A 20411-nucleotide genomic window follows, 5' to 3' on the forward strand; every position below is an offset into this window, starting at 1 on the left:
ATAATATGCCCCATATGCAGCTCCATAAAGGTTGATGGCCCCATAAGATGCTCCATAGAATGATATGCCCCATATGCTGCTCCATAAAAGTTGATGGCCCCATAAGATCCCCCATATAATGCTGCATAAAGGTTGATGGCCCCTCATAAGATGCTCCATAGATATATATCCCCCGTGTGCTGCTGCTGAGACGCAGGGAAGTGATGAGACCGCGCCTGGAGGGGGTATGATGTGACAGCTGCTGGCTCCTGCGCTCCCCCTCCCCCCTGGGAAAATGACTCGAGTATAAGCCGAGAGGGGTACTTTCAGCCTAAAAAAAATGGGCTGAAAATCTTGGCTTATAATCGAGTATATTAGACAAAGATAACACAAGTAAACACAAAATGCAGTTTTTAAAGTGAATCTGTCACCCCATTTTAGCCCTATCAGCTGATGGCACTGCCATCAGGGGCTTATCTACAGCATTCTGTAATGCTCTAGATAAGCCCCTGATGTAACCTGACAGATAAGAAAAACAAGTTAGATTATACTCACCCTGGCGTCCGGTCCAGTCTGATGGGTGTCGCGGTTCCGCCGGCGCCTCCGATCTTCATATGATGCCGTCCTCCTTCTTACTTCTGCCACAGCTCCGATGCTGGTGCACTTTCTTTGCCCTGTTGAGGGCAGAGTAAAGTACTGCAGTGCGCAGGCGCCGGACCTCTCTGACCTTTACCGGCGCCTGCACACTGCAGTACTTTACTCTGCCCTCAACAGGGCAGAGAAAGTACGCCTGAGGCGGAGCCGCGGCAGAAGTAAGAAGGAGGACGGCATCATATGAAGATGGGAGGCGCCGGACAGGACCGCGACACCCACCGCACCGGACCACACCCCCGGTGAGTATAATATAACTTGTTTTTCTTATATTTCAGGTTACATCGGGGGATTATCTACAGCATTACAGAATACTGAAGATAAGCCCCTGATGGGGGTGTCGGCAGCTGATAAGGCTAAAATAGGGTGACAGATTCCCTTTAAATGAAGGTCTTTATTAACAGGAAAAGAAATCCAAATCTACAGGGCACTGTGTGAAAAAGTGTCTGTTCCACACCCCCTTAAAACATTAATTAACTGTGGTTTATCACATCTTTCGGAAGTGGAGTCCAAATTCCCTAGCCTGATTACTGCCACACCTGTTCTCAATCAAGAAATCACTTAAAGGGCTACTCCCATCTAATGGATCCTATCACAATATGTAGAACGTGTAATAAGAATATTAGCAAATACCTCCAATGAGAAATGTAGTATGGTTTTTCTGATTTGCACTGTCTCTTTCCTCATGTACATTTCAGGACCTTAGGTGTCCACGGTTACGACCACTAGCAACTAGATAACTGTCATATCAGTGGTCGTAATGATGGATACCTAAAGTGCTGTAATGCCTGCACGTGAGGAAAGAGACAAGGCAAATCAGAAAACTATACTACATTTCTCATTGGAGGTATTTGATAATATTATTATTACACCTTCTACATATTGGAATAGGATCTTGGAGATGGTAATATCCCTTTAAATAGGACCTGCTTGATAAAGTGAAGTAGACCAAAAGATCCTCAAAAGCTAAACATCATGCAGTGATCCACAGAAATTCTGGAACAAATGAGAAACAAATTATTTGACATCTATCAGTCTGGAAAAGGTTATAAATAGAGTTGAGTGAATTTGTTTGGGTTCCTTCTTATTTGGCAAGTTATAACACTTACCGAATAAGCTGTAGAGGGAACCCAACTTCCTGGATCAAGTCAGCTGATCAGCGTCGCAGCTGCATGTGTCGCGGCTGTGTGACAGTCACGACACATCCGCCACACATGTAACTGCGGCGCCGATCAGCTGGCGCAAATCAGGAAGCCGGGTTCCCTCTGCAGCTTATTCGGTAAGCACTCTAGCTTGCTGAATAAAAGGGAACCCAAACAAATTCACTCAACTAGTTATAAAGCAATTTCTAAAACTTTGGGACTACAGCGAACCACAATGAGAACTATTATCTACAAATAGCAGAAACACGGAACAGTGGTTAACCTTGCCAAGAGTGGCTGGCCGACCAACATGATCCTAAGAGCACAGTGACTACTCATCCAAGTGGTCACAAAAAAACCCACAAGAACATTCAAAGACCTGCAAGCCTCACTTGCCTCATTTAAGGTCCGTGTTCATGACTCCACAATAAGAAAGACTGGGCAAAAATGACCTGTATGGCAGAGTTCCAAGATGAAAACCACTGCTGAGCAATAAAAACAAAGGCTCATCTCAGTTTTGCTAGAAAACATCTTGATGATCCCCAAGACTTTTGGGAGATTACTCTGTGGACTGACGAGACAAAATTTGAACTTTTTGGAAGGTGTATATCACACTACTTCTCGCGTAGAAGTAACACAGCATGTCCAGAAAAGGAACATCATATCAATAGTAATGAATGGCTTAAGAAAAACAAAATTAGGACCTTGGAGTGGCCTAGTCAAAGTCCTAACCCTAATCCAATTGAGAAGCTGTGTCATGACTTTAAAAAGGCAGTTCATTCTTGGAAACCCTCTAATGTGGCTAAATTACAACAATTTGTTGTAATTGATATTGCAAACGCTTGATGGCAGTTGTTGCTGCTAAGGGTGACCCAATCAGTTATTAGGTTTAGGGGGAAATCACTTTTTCACACAGTGCCCTGTAAGTTTGGATTTCTTTTTCCCTTAGTAATAAAGACGTTCATTTAAAAACTGCATTTTGTTTTTACTTGTGTTATTTTTGTTCTATTACACTTAAGTGTGACAAATATGCAAAAGAAGAGGAAATCAGGAAGAGGGCAAACACTTTCACACCACTGTATATGTCTAAAACAAATAAATGTGATGTTTTTTGGAACACATTAAACCAGATTTCTGCACACATAGCTTAATTAATCAGCCCCAGTTTCTTCCACTGATACAAAGTTACATAGGTTAAAACAAAAGAAATAGGTCCTTCAAATTCAACTTTTCGTGACAAATTATGCATCATCTATAACTCATAATGCCATTTATTGTGAGAAAAGCATTTAGGCCTTTTTTAAATGTTATAATATATCTGTCATTACTACCTCTTGTGGTTGGGCATTCCACAGTCTGGCTGCTTTAAGGCTGGGTTCACACGTAGCCTTAAAGCACGCAAAAAAAACCAGCATCCCATGCAATCCTATGGGATTCCGCAATGCTGTGCTAATGCTGTGGATTTTCCCGCGGCGGAATCACATCGCGGTAAAATACCCAGCATGCTCATTAATTTTGCGGAATCGCAGCGATTCCGCCCACAGAGGAATGCACTGTTCTGCTTACTTTCCGCATGTGGCTGTGCCCACCATGCGAAAAGTAAGCAGAACATTTGCGGATGGTACCCACGGTCCGGAGGAGAGGAGACTGTCCTCCGGGCTTTGGGTACCGTATCCCTGTAAAAAATAGAATTAAAATAAAAAATATTGCTATTCTCACCTTCCGGTGTCCCGCGCAGACTTCCCGCCTCTCTCCCGCTCCCGGCATCATCCGGTCCCAGTAATCACGATCTCGCGGGAATGTGACGTTTCACGGTCATTCGCGATGACGTCGCGGGAGAGCGGTCATTCGTGCAAAGGATTACTGGGACCGGAAGATGCCGGGAGCGTGGAGAGAGGCGGGAAGGCTATGCGGGACGCCGGAAGGTGAGAATAACAATATTTTTTACATCCTATCTTTTACTACTGATGCTGCATAGGCAGCATCAGTAGTAAAAAGTTGGTCACACTTGTCAAACACTATGTTTGACGAGTGTGACCAACCTGTCAATCAGTTATCCAAACAATGCTACAGATCGCTTGCAAAAAACGCTAGCATTCTGCAAGCTAATTACGCTTGCAAATCGCTAGTTTTTCCGCGGGAAAATCACGGTAATTTAAAATGCGATTTTCCCGCGGAATGGAATTCCGGAATTCTTGCGGTAACTTCCGTGGGAATTCCGCTACGTGTAAACTTGGCCTAACTGTAAAGAGCCCTTTCCTACTTAGATGTCACAATCCCCAGCCCTCAACATTTAATGAATGCTCCCTGGTTCTTTGTAAGGTCCTAGGAATGAACAAATCATGTGCCAGCCTTTGTATTGACCACACATGTATATGCGATCACCTCTGAGGTATCTTTTCTTCTAAGCTAAAGAAGCCCAACTTTCCTAACCTCTCATTATAGGAGAGATCTTCAATCTCATGTAATAATCTATTTACTGCCATTGAACATTCTCTGACTTTCCAATATCGTTTTTAAAATGCAGAGTCCAAAACTTGATCCCATATTTTATGTTTTCTTACAAGTGATTTATAGAGGGGTAGTAATACATTTGGATGACGGAATTTAATCTCTGTCTTTATACACCATAATATCTTAAGTCATTCTGCCCAAAAAAGACCAAGTAGAGGGGAATACACTGATTTCTTACACAATCCCATTAGTTTCTGTTGGATTGAGCTGCAAGGAGCTACATACAAAGGAAGCATTATACAGTACAAAGAAACGGAAGTCATTTAGTAATTGCAGATCTTCTTCACGAGGTAACATGCAGAGGATACACACAGCATGAGCGTCCCTGCATTACACTCTGATAGACCTTCTATATGGTCACTAAGAACCCTGACCGTAGGGCGATTCAAGTTCACACGCAGATATCAAAACACATGCCGCTGATACGTCCAGCCATGCCTTAAATAGATTTCCTCCTGACTCTGAAATGGTTTGTGTAGCGCTGATTCTCTGGTGAAAAAAAGCTGTCAGGAGAAGAGAAGCCGGTGTTGTCACGAGTGCTAAGGGAAATTTCATCAATTTTGAAGGAGATCGAGTTGTAATAAACTGGGTTGGTGTGGCAACTCAGTGCCTCATGGTGCGATATCGCAGGACTGTCACAAAAAGGGGAACGGTAGCACATACAAGTGCAAAAAGACCCTACTCTTGAGGTTGCATTCGAAGACCTGCGTCTTCCCCTGTCGGGATCATCCTGCATGAGAGGTATCAGGTTAATCTGGCTTGTCCTATCTCCTATGGGAAGATAAATAGAACTCCGACTGCGGGCATCCATCTTTGACCGTAGAGAGATGCTATTTTGTGCTCTCCGCAGGGAAGCCCTCTCTTCTGCATCTCGTCTTTCATCTTCAGAGTTCATGGTCAAGAAGCGAAGGACAACCAAGTTGAGGAATGCTCCAATTACCGTCAGTCCCACCAGGATATACATAAAGCTAAAAGCAACGTATGGTGGTTTCTTTTGCAAAGCTTCATTTTTCTGAAGGGCAACAAAGTCTCCAAACCCTATGGTTGTAAGTGTAATAAAACAATAATAGTAAGAATGGAAGAAGGTCCAACCTTCAAAGTACGAAAAGGCAGCAGCTCCAATGCCCAGTGTACCAATGCATGAAAGGAAGCCAACTAGCACCATATTCTCCATGGACACCTCAGTCTTCCTCATGCGGAAACATTTTTTTAGCTTTTTTAATAAGAATCTGACAAAAGTGTTCATGCGTTCTCCCAGGCTCTGGAACATAACCAGTGTGAGAGGAATCCCAAGGACAGCGTAGAACATACAGAAGACTTTCCCAGCATCAGTTCCCGGGGCAGCATGACCATATCCTGAAGGAAAATAAAACCAAATGTTAAACAGGGAATATTCTAACAAGAGGCAAAAGTGTGTTAATCTAGAGACAATCATTGGAATACATATACTGTTGGTGTAGCAGATATTGTCTACGTAAATACTCCTGCAATACCAGATGCAACCTATGGAAAAAAGTGGTACTGTTTGGGGAGGGTAGACCTTTAAAAATGAAAATTGAACATTAAACAGAATGATTTGTTGTTTTAGCGTAAATTTGTGCTAATAATTCAAATACTAATCTTCTGGAAAGATGCAGCAGTTTCCTTCTAGCCTGCTGTCAGTCAGATATGTAGCACATAGCTAAGCTCTGGGTAAGTGAGCTCCCATCAATCACTGCTCTCTGGTTACAAAAATCCAACACAAGCTTGCATTTTGCTTTAGTCATGATTAAAATATTCTACAAAAAAAATGAATTCAAGGTACATATAAAAATATCATTTTTGTTAAAGTAATAGGAACAGCTGCAGCTTTGCTGGAGGCACTATGATGATCAGACAGCAGATGGCACTGTCTTAGAGGGACTCTGCCAGCCCAAAATGACTGTTCTAACCAAGTAGATGTGTTCGGTGCACTGTGGCGGGGCCAATAATTTAAGTGCACCTTCACACCTGCTTGTTTTCTCGCTATCTCCACCCCCTCCCCCCCCCCCACACACACACACTCTATTTTGATTGACAGCTCTGGCTTTATATAGCCAGAAAAGGGTGGAAATAGAAAACAACCAGGTGGGAAGGTGCACTGACTAGTTTTTGCCCCGCCATGGAGCACTTAGCACCTGTACTTTGTTTGAACAGTCATTCTTCGCTGACAGAGTCGCTTTAAAAAGAGCCTGCAGGAAAATTTTAAGCTGAGCCCACCTGTACAATTGCTTCAAAGTATATTTTTCTCTGAAAAGCTGAATTGATTAACCCCTTAAATTAACACCAACACCTCCCAAATTTTACACATCAACCCTCATCTAATTACTAGTGAAAGACATATAAAAAATACATGAAATGAAATGGTTTACTGTATGTAAACCATGTGTCATTTCATGTCGGGTTGGGGAATGATTTTTCAGAAGCCGGCAATTGAAGTAGCGGCTATTCTGCCATGAAGAACTCTATGAAATATAAATATATATATGTGTGTGTGTCTCAATGACATGTGTGTATATATATATATATATATATATATATATATATATATATATATATATATATATATATATATATATATATATATATATATATATATATATTCTCTATGTGTATAAATCTATTCTTTTGTTTCTTTATTAAACCTGTCAGTGTGATTTTACTGTATAGCGCACTGAATTGCCGGCCTTTCTAAAGGACACTGGGTGCGTATTTCTCGCAAGTCACACATCTGTTCCGTGTGTAATGCGTTGTTTTTGCGCACCCATAGACTTGCATTGGCGTACTACAGGCGTAGTACGCTGACAATCGCAGCATGCTGCGATTGGCATGGACCGTAGAATACGGCCGAGAAATATACGGCTGATGGGAGCTACCCCAAAGAGAATCATTGGTCCGTGTGCAATGCGTGGTTTTTACGCCTCTCACTCGTCTGTATTTCACTCTAGTGTGACCCCGGCCTAACAATAAGGCTGAGTTCACATGTGGCGCTTTTTTCGCGTTTCCGTGACGGTTTTAACAGCGCGATTTTGCCGCGAAAACGCGAAAAATAAGCATCCCATGCATTCCTATGGGATTCCGCAATGCTGTGCTAATGCTGCTGTTTTTACCGCGGCGGAATCGCTTTGCGGTAAAAAACGCAGCATGCTCATTAATTTCGCGGAATCGCGGCGATCCCGCACCCATAGGAATGCATTGTTCTGCTTACTTTCCGCATGTGGCTGTGCACACCATGCAAAAAGTAAGCAGAACATTTGCGGATGGTACCCACGGTCGGTCCGGAGGAGAGGAGACTGTCCTCCCGGCTTTGGGTACCATATCCCTGTAAAAAACAGAATTTAAAATAAAAAATATTGTTATTCTCACCTTCCGACGTCCTGCGCAGCCTTCCCGCATCTCTCCATGCTCCCGGTCCCAGTAAGCCTTTGCGAGCGATGACGTCTGTTCTCGCGGGATGGCAAAGTCTCGCGGTCATTCGCGAGACGTTGCGATCCCGCGAGAACAGACGTCATCGCGGTAATTGTCGCAAAGGATTACTGGGACCGGGAGTGTGGAGAGAGGCGGGAAGGCTGCGCAGGACGTCGGAAGGTGAGAATAACAATATTTTTTTTTTATTATTATTTTTTACATTCTATCTTTTACTATTGATGCCGCATAGGCACTATGTTTAACGAGTGTGACCAACCTCTCAATCAGTTCTCCAAGCGATGCTCCAGATCCCTTGGAAAACGTTAGCAATTCTGCAAGCTAATAACGCTTGCAAAATGCTAGTTTTTCCGCGGGAAAATCGCGGGAATTTAAAATGCGATTTTCCCGCGGAATGGAATTCCGGAATTCTCGCGGTAATTTCCGCGAGCGTTCCGCTACGTGTGAACCCAGCCTAAAGCTTTGTGAATACCAAACACCTGGAAGTATTAAAAACAGAACAGCTTTATTTAAAGCATGACACGCCAAGAGACAAAAACTGGAAACTCAAAAACGCAATACGAAATAAAAAAAAAAAATTCAAAAACTGAAGAAATCAAAATTTACATAATAGGTTGCAGAATCTCACCGAAGGGCTCATACTCATTTGCGAGAAAAATGAACGAGTGCAATCAGAAGTAAAAAAAAAAAAAAATATCAGATTGCAGTCTGACTAAGGGCAGTTTCACACATCCAGATAATTCCGGTACCGGAGCTATCCGTGTCCGTATGCATACTTATGCCATCCGTGTGCTATCCATATGTCCGTGTGTACCATCCGTGTGATGTCCGTATGCTGTCCGTGTGTCAGTGTTTTTGAAAAATTATTTTCAATGTTAACCCTTTGACTTTTAAAAACGCACACGGACCCATTGACTTGTATGGGTCCGTGTGATCCGTGCTGTTGCACAAAAACGGACATGTCAGCGAGTTTTGCACACGGAGTCACGGTCCGTGAAAACACACTGACATCTGCATAGACACATTCATGAGAATGTGTCTACGTGTGTCAGTGTCTCCGGTACGTGAGAAAACTGTCACTACACGTACCGGAGACACTGACGTGTGAAACTGCCCTAATGTCATTCAATGGGTTACATCTCACCTGTGATTTTTTTTTCTCAGCTGAAATCGTACAGAGAAAAAAAATTGCAGCATGCTTCAATTTGCCATGTGTCTCGGACGAGACTCGCCAATGCAAGTCAATGGGTGCGAGAAAAAAAAATATCGCACAGCACACAGACCATGAGAGTGCTGTCCAATTTTTACATACCAATGTCATTTGAAAAGCAGGCAATTCATCAGCTGCGTACAGTAAAATCACAGCGGGACTCAACGGGATTGAACAGATAGAATATTGTTTATACTTGAGTGTAAGCCGACCCGAGTATAAGCCGAGGCACCTAGTTTGGCCACAAAAAACTGGGAAAACGTATTGACTCGAGTATAAGCCGGTTATGCATTGTCCCCTCATCCCTATCCTTGTATGCACGGCTACTCAACCCTATCCTTGTATGCACAGCTTCCTCATCCCTAACCTGGTGTGCATGGCTCCTCATCCCTGTCTAGGTATGCACGGCTCCTCATCCCTATCCTTGTATGCATGGCTCCTTATCCCCGTCCTTGTCTGCATGGCTCCTCATCCCTATCTTTGAACACATGGCCCCCCATGAGAAAAGCATAAAAAAAAAAAACAACAACTGCTACTTACCTTTGTTGCGAGCACTCGCAGCATCCTGTTCTGGCTTCCAGCAGCTACTTCGGCCAGGCGAATCATGTGTCCCCGCTCATTAAGGTTAAAGGACAACTCACCTCTTGCTACTCAATGGGGAAACGCGATTGCTCGGCCACAGTAGCTGTGTCAAAGTCAGAACAGAATGCTGCGAGGGCGCGCAGGGAAGGAAAGTAGGTTTTTTTCTTCACAGCTGCTGGAAGCCGGCAGCTGCGGCTGTAACTGTGCACAGTATAAGAGAAATGAATATTAAAAATATTCATTGCCAGTGCAGTGAATACTCATTTCTCTTTAGCAGTGGCACACATACAGCAGCAAGCTCCTGCCTCCTGTGACCAGCTACTCCGTTACCCCTCCCCCGCTGGCTTCTGGGACAATGATTTGTGTATAAGGGTACCGTTACACCTAGCGATGCACCAGCGATCCCGACTAGCGATATGACGCGGTCAGGATCGCTGGTGCATCGCTAGGTGGTCGCTAGTGAGCTGCCACTCAGGCAGATCTCACCAGCGACATCGCAGGGGACGGGGATTGCTACTTAACTGTCAGACGCGGCGATCCTGCGTCCTCCCGCCCGCGTCCACGTGTCGCTCGTCGTCACAGCAGGAAGCGCCGCAGGAAGTGACCGACGAGTAATGGTCCAGCAGCTTCTCGCGCGATCAGCGATAACCAGCGGGGGAGCCGGTCGGAGGTAAGTATCACATGCAGCGATATCGCTAGCAATATCGCTGTAACGTCACAAAATCGGTTCTTCAATACAAAAAGTGTAACTCATGTATTATATAGAGTCATTACAGAGTGATCTATTTCATGTGTTTATTTCTGTTAATGTTGATGATTATGGCTTACAGCCAATGAAAGCCCAAAAGTCATTATCTCAGTAAATAAGAATACTTTATATATCACCAGCTTAAGAAAATTATTTTAAAATCCAAAATGTTGGCCTACTGAAATGTATGTTCAGTAAATGCACTCAATACTTGGTCGGGGCTTCTTTGGCATCAATTACTGCATCAATGTGGAGTGACATGGAGGCGATCAGCCTGTAGCACTGCTGAGGTGTTATGGAAGCCCAGGTTGCTTTGATATCAGTCTTCAGCTCGTCTGCATTGTTGGGTCTGGTGTCTCTCATCTTCCTCTTGACAATACCCCATAGATTCTCTATGGCGTTAAGGTCAGGCGAGTTTGCTGGCCAATCAAGCACAGTGAAACTGTGGTTGGTAAACCAGGTATTGGTACTTTTGGCAGTGTGGACAGGTGCCAAGTCCTGCTGGAGAATGAATTGTCCATCTCCAAAAAGCTTGTCAGCAGAGGGAAGCATGAAGTGCTCTAAAATTTCCTGGTAGACGGCTGCACTAACTTTGGACTTGATAAAACACAGTGGACCTACACCAGATGACGTGGCTCCCCAAACCATCACTGATGACAGGTACACTTTAAGGACAAGGGGAACCTTCCCGAGTCACCTCATTAGACTTTAATACAAGGTGCCAAGTGGGAGACCTTTTCTTTCAAGCTACAGTGACATAAGGTGACTATTAAGAAATGGAGAGGGCCTTTGACTTTCCTGAAGCTAGTAATGTTTTATTTATTGAATGGAATAGACTAAAATGTCACAATCTGTCAGGTGATAAAACGACTCCTTTACAGATTGCGTACTTGTATACTTTTATTTTCCCAACGCGTTTCGAAGTTTGAAACTTCTTCCTCAGGGGATGATATGTACATATCATCCCCTGAGGAAGAAGTTTCAAACTTCGAAACGCGTTGGGAAAATAAAAGTATACAAGTACGCAATCTGTAAAGGAGTCGTTTTGTCTAGCAGCGCACGTTTAATCCGAAAACTATTTCTTTGAAATCTGATGATTTATGGTCACGGCGTGGCCATTTGGATGTGCAGCAGCTTGACCTCTATTCCTTTATGCCTAAAACTCTCCTGCTATTGGTGAGTATAATAGCTTGAATTATATCTCTTTTTACTTGGGTAAGACCCTATTGCGCTCTTTCTCTTTTAGTTTTAACCACTTACAATCTGTCAGGTAACATTTCAGAAATACCGTATCACACTCATAGAAGCCCAAAATGCACCAATTAGACAGAAATAAAACTTATCGCTGGCCCGGAAGCCACCGTCTCATGTGAGAACACTGAGCTCTACACACTGACGCCACATGCCCCCCACAGACCGAACATCTGATGAGACCTCAGTGCTGGAGCTCACATTGCTGCTATTTCTGGAGGTTTAGTAGGTAGGTGTGAAAGCAGTTTCTAATAGAGCACCATGGTGATAACATAAATCTGACAAGCTGCTGCCTCTGTACTTTTTTATAGTAAAAGTCTGATCTCTTTACCGTCTATGTATAGCGACAGCAATACAATGATTTTACGAGAAAGTCTCAACTTTCCTAGTAGTATTTTTGTTACTATTTTTATCATGGGAAGAGTATAAATCACCCCGTAGTTTAGTAAGAGGTGTCATCCGACTGACACTGGACCAGATTCTTTAAGACTGGCAATGTGCATGGCAGTCTTACTGAAGGCTCCGCTGGAGTAAGATGCGCTTAATTCATTGAGAGGCACACATGACAACGAATTAGGCTCATTTTTCACTTGCATGCACCTCCATCACAATGGTTACCGTACTTCATCAGGGACTGGAGTAGATTTGTGGCATAAATGTTGATGAATTTGACAGTTTGGCTCAGCCATGCTGTGTCCTGCCACAGTCCCATCCACTTTGGATGGCAAAGCTGGCCGGGATTAGTATAAAAACTGCAAAAAGTTATAAAAAAGTAGCAAAATTCATTTTTGTGCAATTTTAAGATGTTGTACAGCAGAACTATGGCATAATCACCCAAGTAGATTGGCGTATGGTCGGTCTAAACAGGTCATTAAACTACTATGCGTACAGAGCAATCATTAACCCCTTCACAACATGCCATATGTTTTACATTATATGTCACGTCCCTGCCTTTGATGAAGGCTCGCACGCTGAGCCCGCATCTTTCACCGCACATGACAGCTGTCATGACCCGTCATGTGCCTTTAATAGCTGTGGGTGGAGTCATGCCCAGCCCATGGCTGTTAACCTGTTATATCCCACTGTCAATCTATGGCATGGGGATTTAACATGCACCGGCAGGGAGCACGTCATTCCACGCTCCCATCAGCCAGCCTGTCACGTGATCGTGGGGCTCCTATGGGTTGTGATGATAGCACATTACCCCGATGCCTGCTCTCGTGATTTCGGCTATACATAACCCCTTGGATCCCAGTCAGACGTCTCTCAATCAGCCAAACCAGACCCCACACTTTGCACTGAAGAGAGGGGCAGTACCCTAAAACACATTGTCTGCAAAATGAGATTTTGGTTTGGGCTTTTATCCTAAGTTATGTGACAAGGTCCGTTAGAGAGTCGATACTGACTTTTAGGATTGGTACTTTCTATAGGTAGCACTAGAGTTCTAGTCCTCTTCATCTCTGAAGAGACAATTTGCATGTTTCCTAAAGAAGCATTGCGGCTTCACCTCCCCATGCTTATCAACACAAAGCATGGCTTCCTCAGGGGTAAGACACCTGGGGGCTCCTTCCTCCACACTCTGGATTTTCTTGTCCTTCTATAGAATGTGTTACAGTGGGTACAGAAAGTATTCAGACCCCTTTACATTTTTCACTCTGTTTCATTGCAGCCGTTTGGAAAATTCCAAAAAGCGCATTTTTTTCTCATTAATGTACACTCTGCACCCCATCTTGACTGAAAAAAAACTGAAATGTAGAAATTTTTGCAAATTTGTTAAAGAAAAACTGAAGCATCACACGGTCATAAGTATTCAGACCCTTTGCTCAGTCATTCATATTTAAGTCACATGGTGTCCATTTCCTTGTGATTCTCTTTGAGATGGTTCTACTGCTTCATTGGGGTCCAGTTGTGTTTAAATTAAACTGATAGGACGTCTACCTTTTTTCCTCATAGATTGTAAGCTTGCGAGCAGGGCCCTCATTCCTCTTGGTATCTGTTATGATCTATGTGATTATTGTTATTCTGTCATGTCTATCATCTGTACAAGTCCCCTCTGAAATGTAAAGTGCTGTGGAATATGTTGGCGCTATAGAAATAAAATTATTATTATTATAGGACTTGATTTTTAAAGGCACACACCTGTCTATATAAGACCTCACAGCTCACAGTGCATGTCAGACCAAATGAGAATCATGAGGTCAAAGGAACTGGCCAAGGAGCTCAGAGACAGAATTGGGGCAAGGCACACATCTAGCCAAGCTTACAAAAGAATTTCTGCTGTACTCAAGGTTCCTAAGAGCACAGTGGCCTCCATAATCCTTAAATGAAAGAAGTTTGGGACCACTAGAGGTCTTCCTAGACCTGGCTGTCCAGCCAAACTGAGCAATCATGGAAGAAGAGCCTTGGTGAGAGAGATAAAGAAGAACCCCAAAATCACTGTGGCTGAGCTCCACATATGCAGTAGGGAGATGGGAGAAAGTTCCACAAAGTCAGCTATCAATGCAGATCTCCAACAGTGAGCACTTTATGGCAGAGTGGCCTGACGGAAGCCTCTCCTCAGTGCAAGACATATGAAAGCTCACAGAGTTTGTTAAAAAAAACACATGAGGGACTCCCAGACTATGAGAAATACGATTCTCTGGTCTGATGAGACGAAGACAGAATTATCACCAAAAAGTTCTAAGCAGTATGTGTGGAAAAAAACAGGCATTGCTCATCACTTGCCCAATACAATCCCAACAGTGAAACATGGTGGCGGCAACATCATGCTATGGGGGTTTTAGCTGCAGGGAACAGGAAGACTGGTTGCAATTGAAGGAAACATGAATGTGGCCAAGTACAGAGATATCCTGGATGAAAACCTCTTCCAGAGTGCTCTGGACCTCAGACTCAGACGAAGGTTCACCTTCCAACAAGACAATGACCCTAAGCACACAGCTAAAATAACAAAGGAGTGGCTTCAGAACAACTCTGTGACCATTCTTGACTGGCCCAGTCAGAGCCCTGACCTAAACCCAACTGAGCATCTCTGGAGAGACCTGAAAATGGCTATTCACAAACGTTCACCATCCAAACTGACGGAATTGGAGAGGATCCCCAAATCCAGATGTGAAAATCTTGTTTCATCATTCCCAAGACGACTCATGGCTGTACTAGCTCAAAAGGGTGCTTCTACTCCATACTGAGCAAAGGTTCTGAATACTTATGACCATGTGACATTTCAGTTTTTCTTTATTAAATTTGCAAAAAATTCTACATTTCTGTTTTTTTTTCAGTCAAGTTGGGGTGCAGAGTGTACATTAATGAGAAAAAAATGAACTTTTTTGAATTTAACAAATGGCTGGAGTGAAAAATGTAAAGGGGTCTGAATACTTTCCATACCCACTGTATATCCCTTATTCTTGGGATACCACAAGATATGCCTCTTTCCCATCTATAACCTTTCAGGGTTTATTTTTGCATCGGGGCTTATTGGCTTAGGACTATTTATTATCTATTCACTTTTACTTGTTCACGTTTATAGCCTGTGAATTGTATGACACTGACTGCTATGGTTTTTGAACAGTTCTATTCCCAGGACATTCTGAGTGTGCAATATTTATAGCATACCCCAAGTGCATACAGTGGAGGAATCTGGATGGTCCTTATATGGTCCTCCAGTTATTTACATTAGCCCTTTGGCTTTTAAATGTGTTTTTGTCTTTGCATATTTGAATCTCAATAAATCTAGTTTATTTTGTTTATAACAGTGATCCTTGCTATTGTTTACACACTTTTTATTCCATTGTCTGTGCCTTATTGAGTGTGTAGCTAGTCATCCTGTACACTTATTTGTAATGCCCTCAGTTTTTTCTCTCAGAAAAAAAATAAAAAACAAAAACACCAGAATTACCATATTTTTTGCTTTATAAGATGCACCGGATTAGAAGACGCACCCCAAATTTTGAGGAGAAAGATAGGAAAAAAACTTTTTTTAATAAAATGCTCAGCTACTTACCGGTAGCGGTGTTTTTCAGGAGCCCATGACAGCACCACGAGAGAGGGGATCCGCCCTTCGGGGACAGGAAACCTACAGACATAAAAAGGGCGGCCCTCTCTCCCGCTCCAGTTGGATTTCAGAGCATGAGAGGACCTCCCTGGTTAGTGGCAACTTAAATATGTACAGTCAATTACATGTCTCTACTACTGTGACTAATTTTTTTAAATAAAGTAAAGTAGAATCATAGAATCGTAGAGTTGGAAGGGACCTCCTGGGCCATCTGGTCCAACCCCCTGCTCAAAGCAGGATTCGCTAAATCATCCCAGTCAGATGTCTGTCCAGCCTCTGTTTGAAGACTTCTGTTTGAAGTAAAGGTGCTGACCCAATATGTGAAAGCAGAGGGAGGGAATGTGAAGGTGCTGTCATGGGCTCCTGAAAAACACCGCTACCGGTAAGTAGCTGAGCATTTATTCAGTCGCCATGACAGCACCACGAGAGACTTACAGAGATGAGGAAAGCTCTAGGGAGGGATAGCTGCTTCAAGCACCTTTCTCCCGAACATGAGGTCGGTGGACCCGCCTAAATCTAGTCTATAGTGGTTGAAAAAAGTTGACGGAGAGGACCATGTGGCCGCCTTACATATGTCCTCGATGGATACTTCCGACCTTTCGGCCCAGGATGTTGCCATGGCCCGAGTAGAGTGCGCTCTTATGCCTTCCGGAATCTCTAGTCCACCTGCAGTATAAGAACAAGAGATAGCCTCCCTAATCCACCTAGCTAGGGTGTTTTTGGACACTCTAAGGCCCTTCCTAGCTCCCTGGAACGACACAAATAGGGCATTGTCTTTTTTCCATGGCTCCGTGGCTAAAATGTAACTATGGAGACACCGTTTTACATCGAGGAGATGGAGCTTCTACTCGGTCGGGTTAGAGGGGTTCGGGTAGAAGGATGGGAGGACTATTTCCTGAAGCCTGTGGAATTTTGAGGTGACTTTGGGTAGATATAAGGGGTCAGGTTTTAAGGTGACCCTATCATCTGTGAACTGAGTGTATGGAGGTATCCTAGAGAGGGCTGCAAGTCACTAACCCTCCTAGCTGACGTTAGGGCCACCAACAGGGCAGTTTTAAATGCCAGGATCTTAATGAGAATGGAACCAATGGGCTCAAAGGGGGGCTCTGTCAGAGCTGACAGAACTAGATTGAGGTCCCATGCAACCAGTCTGTCTTTAACGATGGGTCTAGATCTTGCTGCTGCTTTAATGAACCTTGCCACCCAGTAATTGCTTGCTAAGTTGCAGTTATAAAAAGCCCCTAATGCCGAGACCTGGACTCTAAGTGTATTTGTGGCTAGACCCATCTCCAACCCCTTTTGAAGAAATTCCAAAACCTGACTAATTCGGATTCTTTGACCGACTTCTGCTCCTGACACTGCTAGAAACCTTTTCCAGATTCTAGCGTAGATATCTGTTGTGGAGGCCTTCCTACTTTTTAGACTAGCCTCTGGGAAAACCCTCTTCCCCTTAAAAGTTCCCCCTCAAGTTCCATGCCGCTAGATATAAATTGGAGACCCGCGGGTGATATACCGGACCTTGAGATAGAAGGTCCGGGAGCTCGGGGAGAATCCATGGCTGGGATACAGACATCTCTCTCTGCCAATGAAACCATGTCCGCCTGGGCCAGAATGGGGCTATCAAGATAACCCTGGCTCTGTCCTCTCGGATCTTCCTTAGCACCATCGGAATCAGATTCAGAGGGGGGGGGGGGAAGGCGTACGCCAGTCCGAAGCTCCACTGAACCAGGAAAGCGTCCACCGCGTACGGGTTTTCTCTGGGGTCCAGAGAGCAGAATAGAGGGAGTTGACTGTTCTTTCTGCTGGCAAACAAGTCTATCTCTGGAAGCCCCCACATGTGCACGATCTGTCCGAAGATGGCTTTTTTTAGTGTCCATTCTCCCTGTTTGAGCCTGTTGCGACTCAAAAAGTCGGCTGTCAGGTTTTGTTTTCCCTTTATGTGTAGAGCTGTGAGGGATAGGAGGTGTCATTCGGCGATCTGGAAAATATGATCTGCTACATCCATTAAGGGCCTGGACCGGGTTCCCCCCTGGTGGTTAGTATAGGCTACAGTTACCTGGTTGTCTGAGAATACTCTGACGTGTTCGCCCTGTAGGGACACAAGAAAAGCATTCACCGCCCGCTCTACTGCTAGTAACTCTTTAAGGTTAGAGGAGAGACTTTTGTTCGGGCGGGGACCATATTCCCTGGACCCAGTTGTCCCCCATATGAGCCCCCCAACCTCTGGGGCTAGCGTCTGTTGTTAGAATTCGGGAGATTCGGTTTATCCAAGGAACCCCCTTACATAGATTCGAGCCCAGGGACCACCAGTGAAGGGACTGAACCGTAACATCAGATAAGGTGACTCTGGCATCGAGGCAACCCTCCAGCCGGGTGTTGCATAGGATGTCCCACAGTAGGGTTCTTGTGTGGAGTTGTGCCCAGAGTACTGCCGGAATGCATGCCGTAAGAGAGCCTAAGAGTGACATAGCCCTTCTAAGGGTCATTGACGGATTATCTATTACCCTACATATGTGATGTTGAGTTTTCAGAACCTTAGACTCTGGTAAACGACATTCCTGCAAATCAGAGTCTATAGTAAGGCCCAGGAATTGTTGTACTTTTGTGGGTTGTAGTCGTGATTTTTTAAAGTTAATGATCCACCCCAGATCCTGGAGGCTGGCTATTACCTTCCCTAATTGGGTGGCACAATGAGACTCCGAGTTCCCCACAATCAGGAGATCGTCTAGATAAGGAACTACAAGAATGTTTTGTTCGTGCAGATGGGCCATAACCTCCGTCATTAATTTTGTAAAGACCCGGGGTGCCACCGCCACCCCAAAGGGAAGTGCTGTATACTGAAAATGGCCTATTTTTCCCTCCAGTGAGACAGCTACCCTTAAGAATTGCTGATGTTCTACATGTATCGGAACATGATAATAGGCGTCTTTAAGGTCTAGGACCACCATAAAGCACCTCCGGAACAGTAATTTAATCGCCGATTTTACAGACTCCATTTTAAAAGAGTAGATTCTGATGAATTTATTAAGGCATTTGAGATTAAGTATGGTGCGATAAGAGCCATTCGGTTTCTTGACTAGAAAGAGAGGGGAGTAAAACCCCTTACCTCTTTGCGGCTCAGGAACTTTAATCAGTACACCTTTTCGAAGAAGATCGTAGATCTCTGCCTCCAACGCCTTCTGTTCTGTGGGTGAAGAACGGATGGGAGTTAGGATAAACTTGTCGCCTGGAGACTGCTGGAACTCGAATCTTAGTCCCGCTTTGATGATGCTCCGTATCCAAGGACTATTTGAGATACGCGACCAGGCTGGGTAGAAGGACAGTAACCTTAAGCCCAACGGGCCCGACAGTCATTTGGGATCATTACGGTCACGAGGGGTGTTAAACATATACCCCCTACCTCTCCTTCTGGTATCGTATCTGGGTCTTTCTCTGGAAGGTCGCCTACGATCAAACTACCTTCTATAAGATCCCCTTCTGAAATGTGGTCTACCCAAATATGGGAAGCATTTTTTGTTATCTCCTGCTTTCTACAACAGTTCGTCCAGAACTTTGCCGAACAAGTAAGTTCCCTCACACGGGACACCGCATAATTTAGATCTGGCCTGCAAATCACCCGGCCAGCATTTAATCCATAAGGCTCTGCGGGCTGCATTGGAGAGGGCCGCGGATCTGGCTGCCAATTTCACCGAGTCCGCCGATGCATCCGAGAGGAAGGCTGCTGCTCCCTGAGCTGTCGAGAGGGAGGAGAGAATGTCCTGTTTTGGGGTTTTATCCCTAATCTGTCTTTCTAGCTGGTCTAACCAAACTGTTAGGGATCTGGCGGTGCATGTGGCCGCAATCGCTGGTCGAAGAGCTCCAGCTGATGTTTCCCAGGATCCTTTGAGGAAAGCATCGGCCTTCCTATCCAACGGGTCTTTTAAGCTACACAGATCCTCGAAGGGAAGGGAAGTCTTTTTGCAAGCTTTTGCTATGGCCGCATCCAATCTTGGGGCTTTATCCCAAGATGCCGAATCTGTTTCCTCGAAGGGATACCTTCTTTTAAAGGCCGGAGGTAGGGAGCCCTTCCTTTCAGGTTTTTTCCATTCTCTAGTGATAAGAGTCCTGACCTTGTCTATTAGAGGGAATGACCTTCGATTTTTCCGGTCCAAACCCCGAAACATACAATCCTGTACCGACTTCTCTGCTGGGGTTACCTCAATCCCCATTGTAGTATTTACCGCCTTTACTAAACGATTGACCCGCTCCAGCGGGAAACAGGAACGTCCTGATCTGGTCTCAGATGACGAGGACGAAGATGAATCTGATCTTAGCTCCTGCGAATCACTGTCGGAGACTAAGAGTAATGGTCTAGGGGACTTGTCTCTAAGTTTTGCTGGAGACCGAGATCCAGCCGAACTCCCAAGTTCCTGCCTGACTATCTCCCTTATACTGGAGGAAAAGTCGGCCGTCTCTTCCGAGACCAAGTGATTAATACAGGGTCTACAGAGATTCCTTCCCTGACCGTCCGGGAGGGGGACTCCGCACACTGTCTGTGCTTGCTTTTTCCCGAACTCTTTTTCCCCTGGCAGAATGGGAGAGAGGGAACATAAGGGGAACAGATCATCACCCACTGAACTTTCTCGAAGCTCACTTACCCCCTCCACGCCTTCTGGTATGTGACAGAGCAATACCGGGTTCTGCGGGGGGTCCATCGGAGCCGCCATACTCCGGCTCGTGGACTTCTCAGTTCTCGCCTTCTGAGTGGACTTGTGTTTCTCAGAACGGCTGCTGCTGCTGGTAGAACGCTGCTCCGGCTTCTCTGAGGCTTTAGGCTGCGTCTCTTCCTGAGGCTCTGGCTGC

The 20411-nt window shown here is 44.6% G+C and overlaps 1 protein-coding gene across 1 annotated transcript in view; it reads right to left on the reverse strand.

Annotated features, from left to right (window-relative positions):
* Nucleotides 1-4360: 4360 nt before the first annotated feature.
* LOC141086406 (potassium channel subfamily K member 9-like) overlaps nucleotides 4361-20411 on the reverse strand; it is a 62743-nt gene continuing 46692 nt past the window's right edge. Inside the window, exon 3 of the mRNA XM_073572399.1 lies at nucleotides 4361-5642. Coding sequence (XP_073428500.1) covers nucleotides 4726-5642 — 917 coding nt within the window. The 3' untranslated portion in view covers nucleotides 4361-4725. The remainder of the gene's footprint in view (nucleotides 5643-20411) is intronic.

Source organism: Dendrobates tinctorius, unplaced genomic scaffold (genome assembly GCF_039654945.1).
Source record: "Dendrobates tinctorius isolate UK_male_01 unplaced genomic scaffold, ASM3965494v1 ptg000032l, whole genome shotgun sequence".
Classification (NCBI taxonomy): domain Eukaryota; kingdom Metazoa; phylum Chordata; class Amphibia; order Anura; family Dendrobatidae; genus Dendrobates; species Dendrobates tinctorius.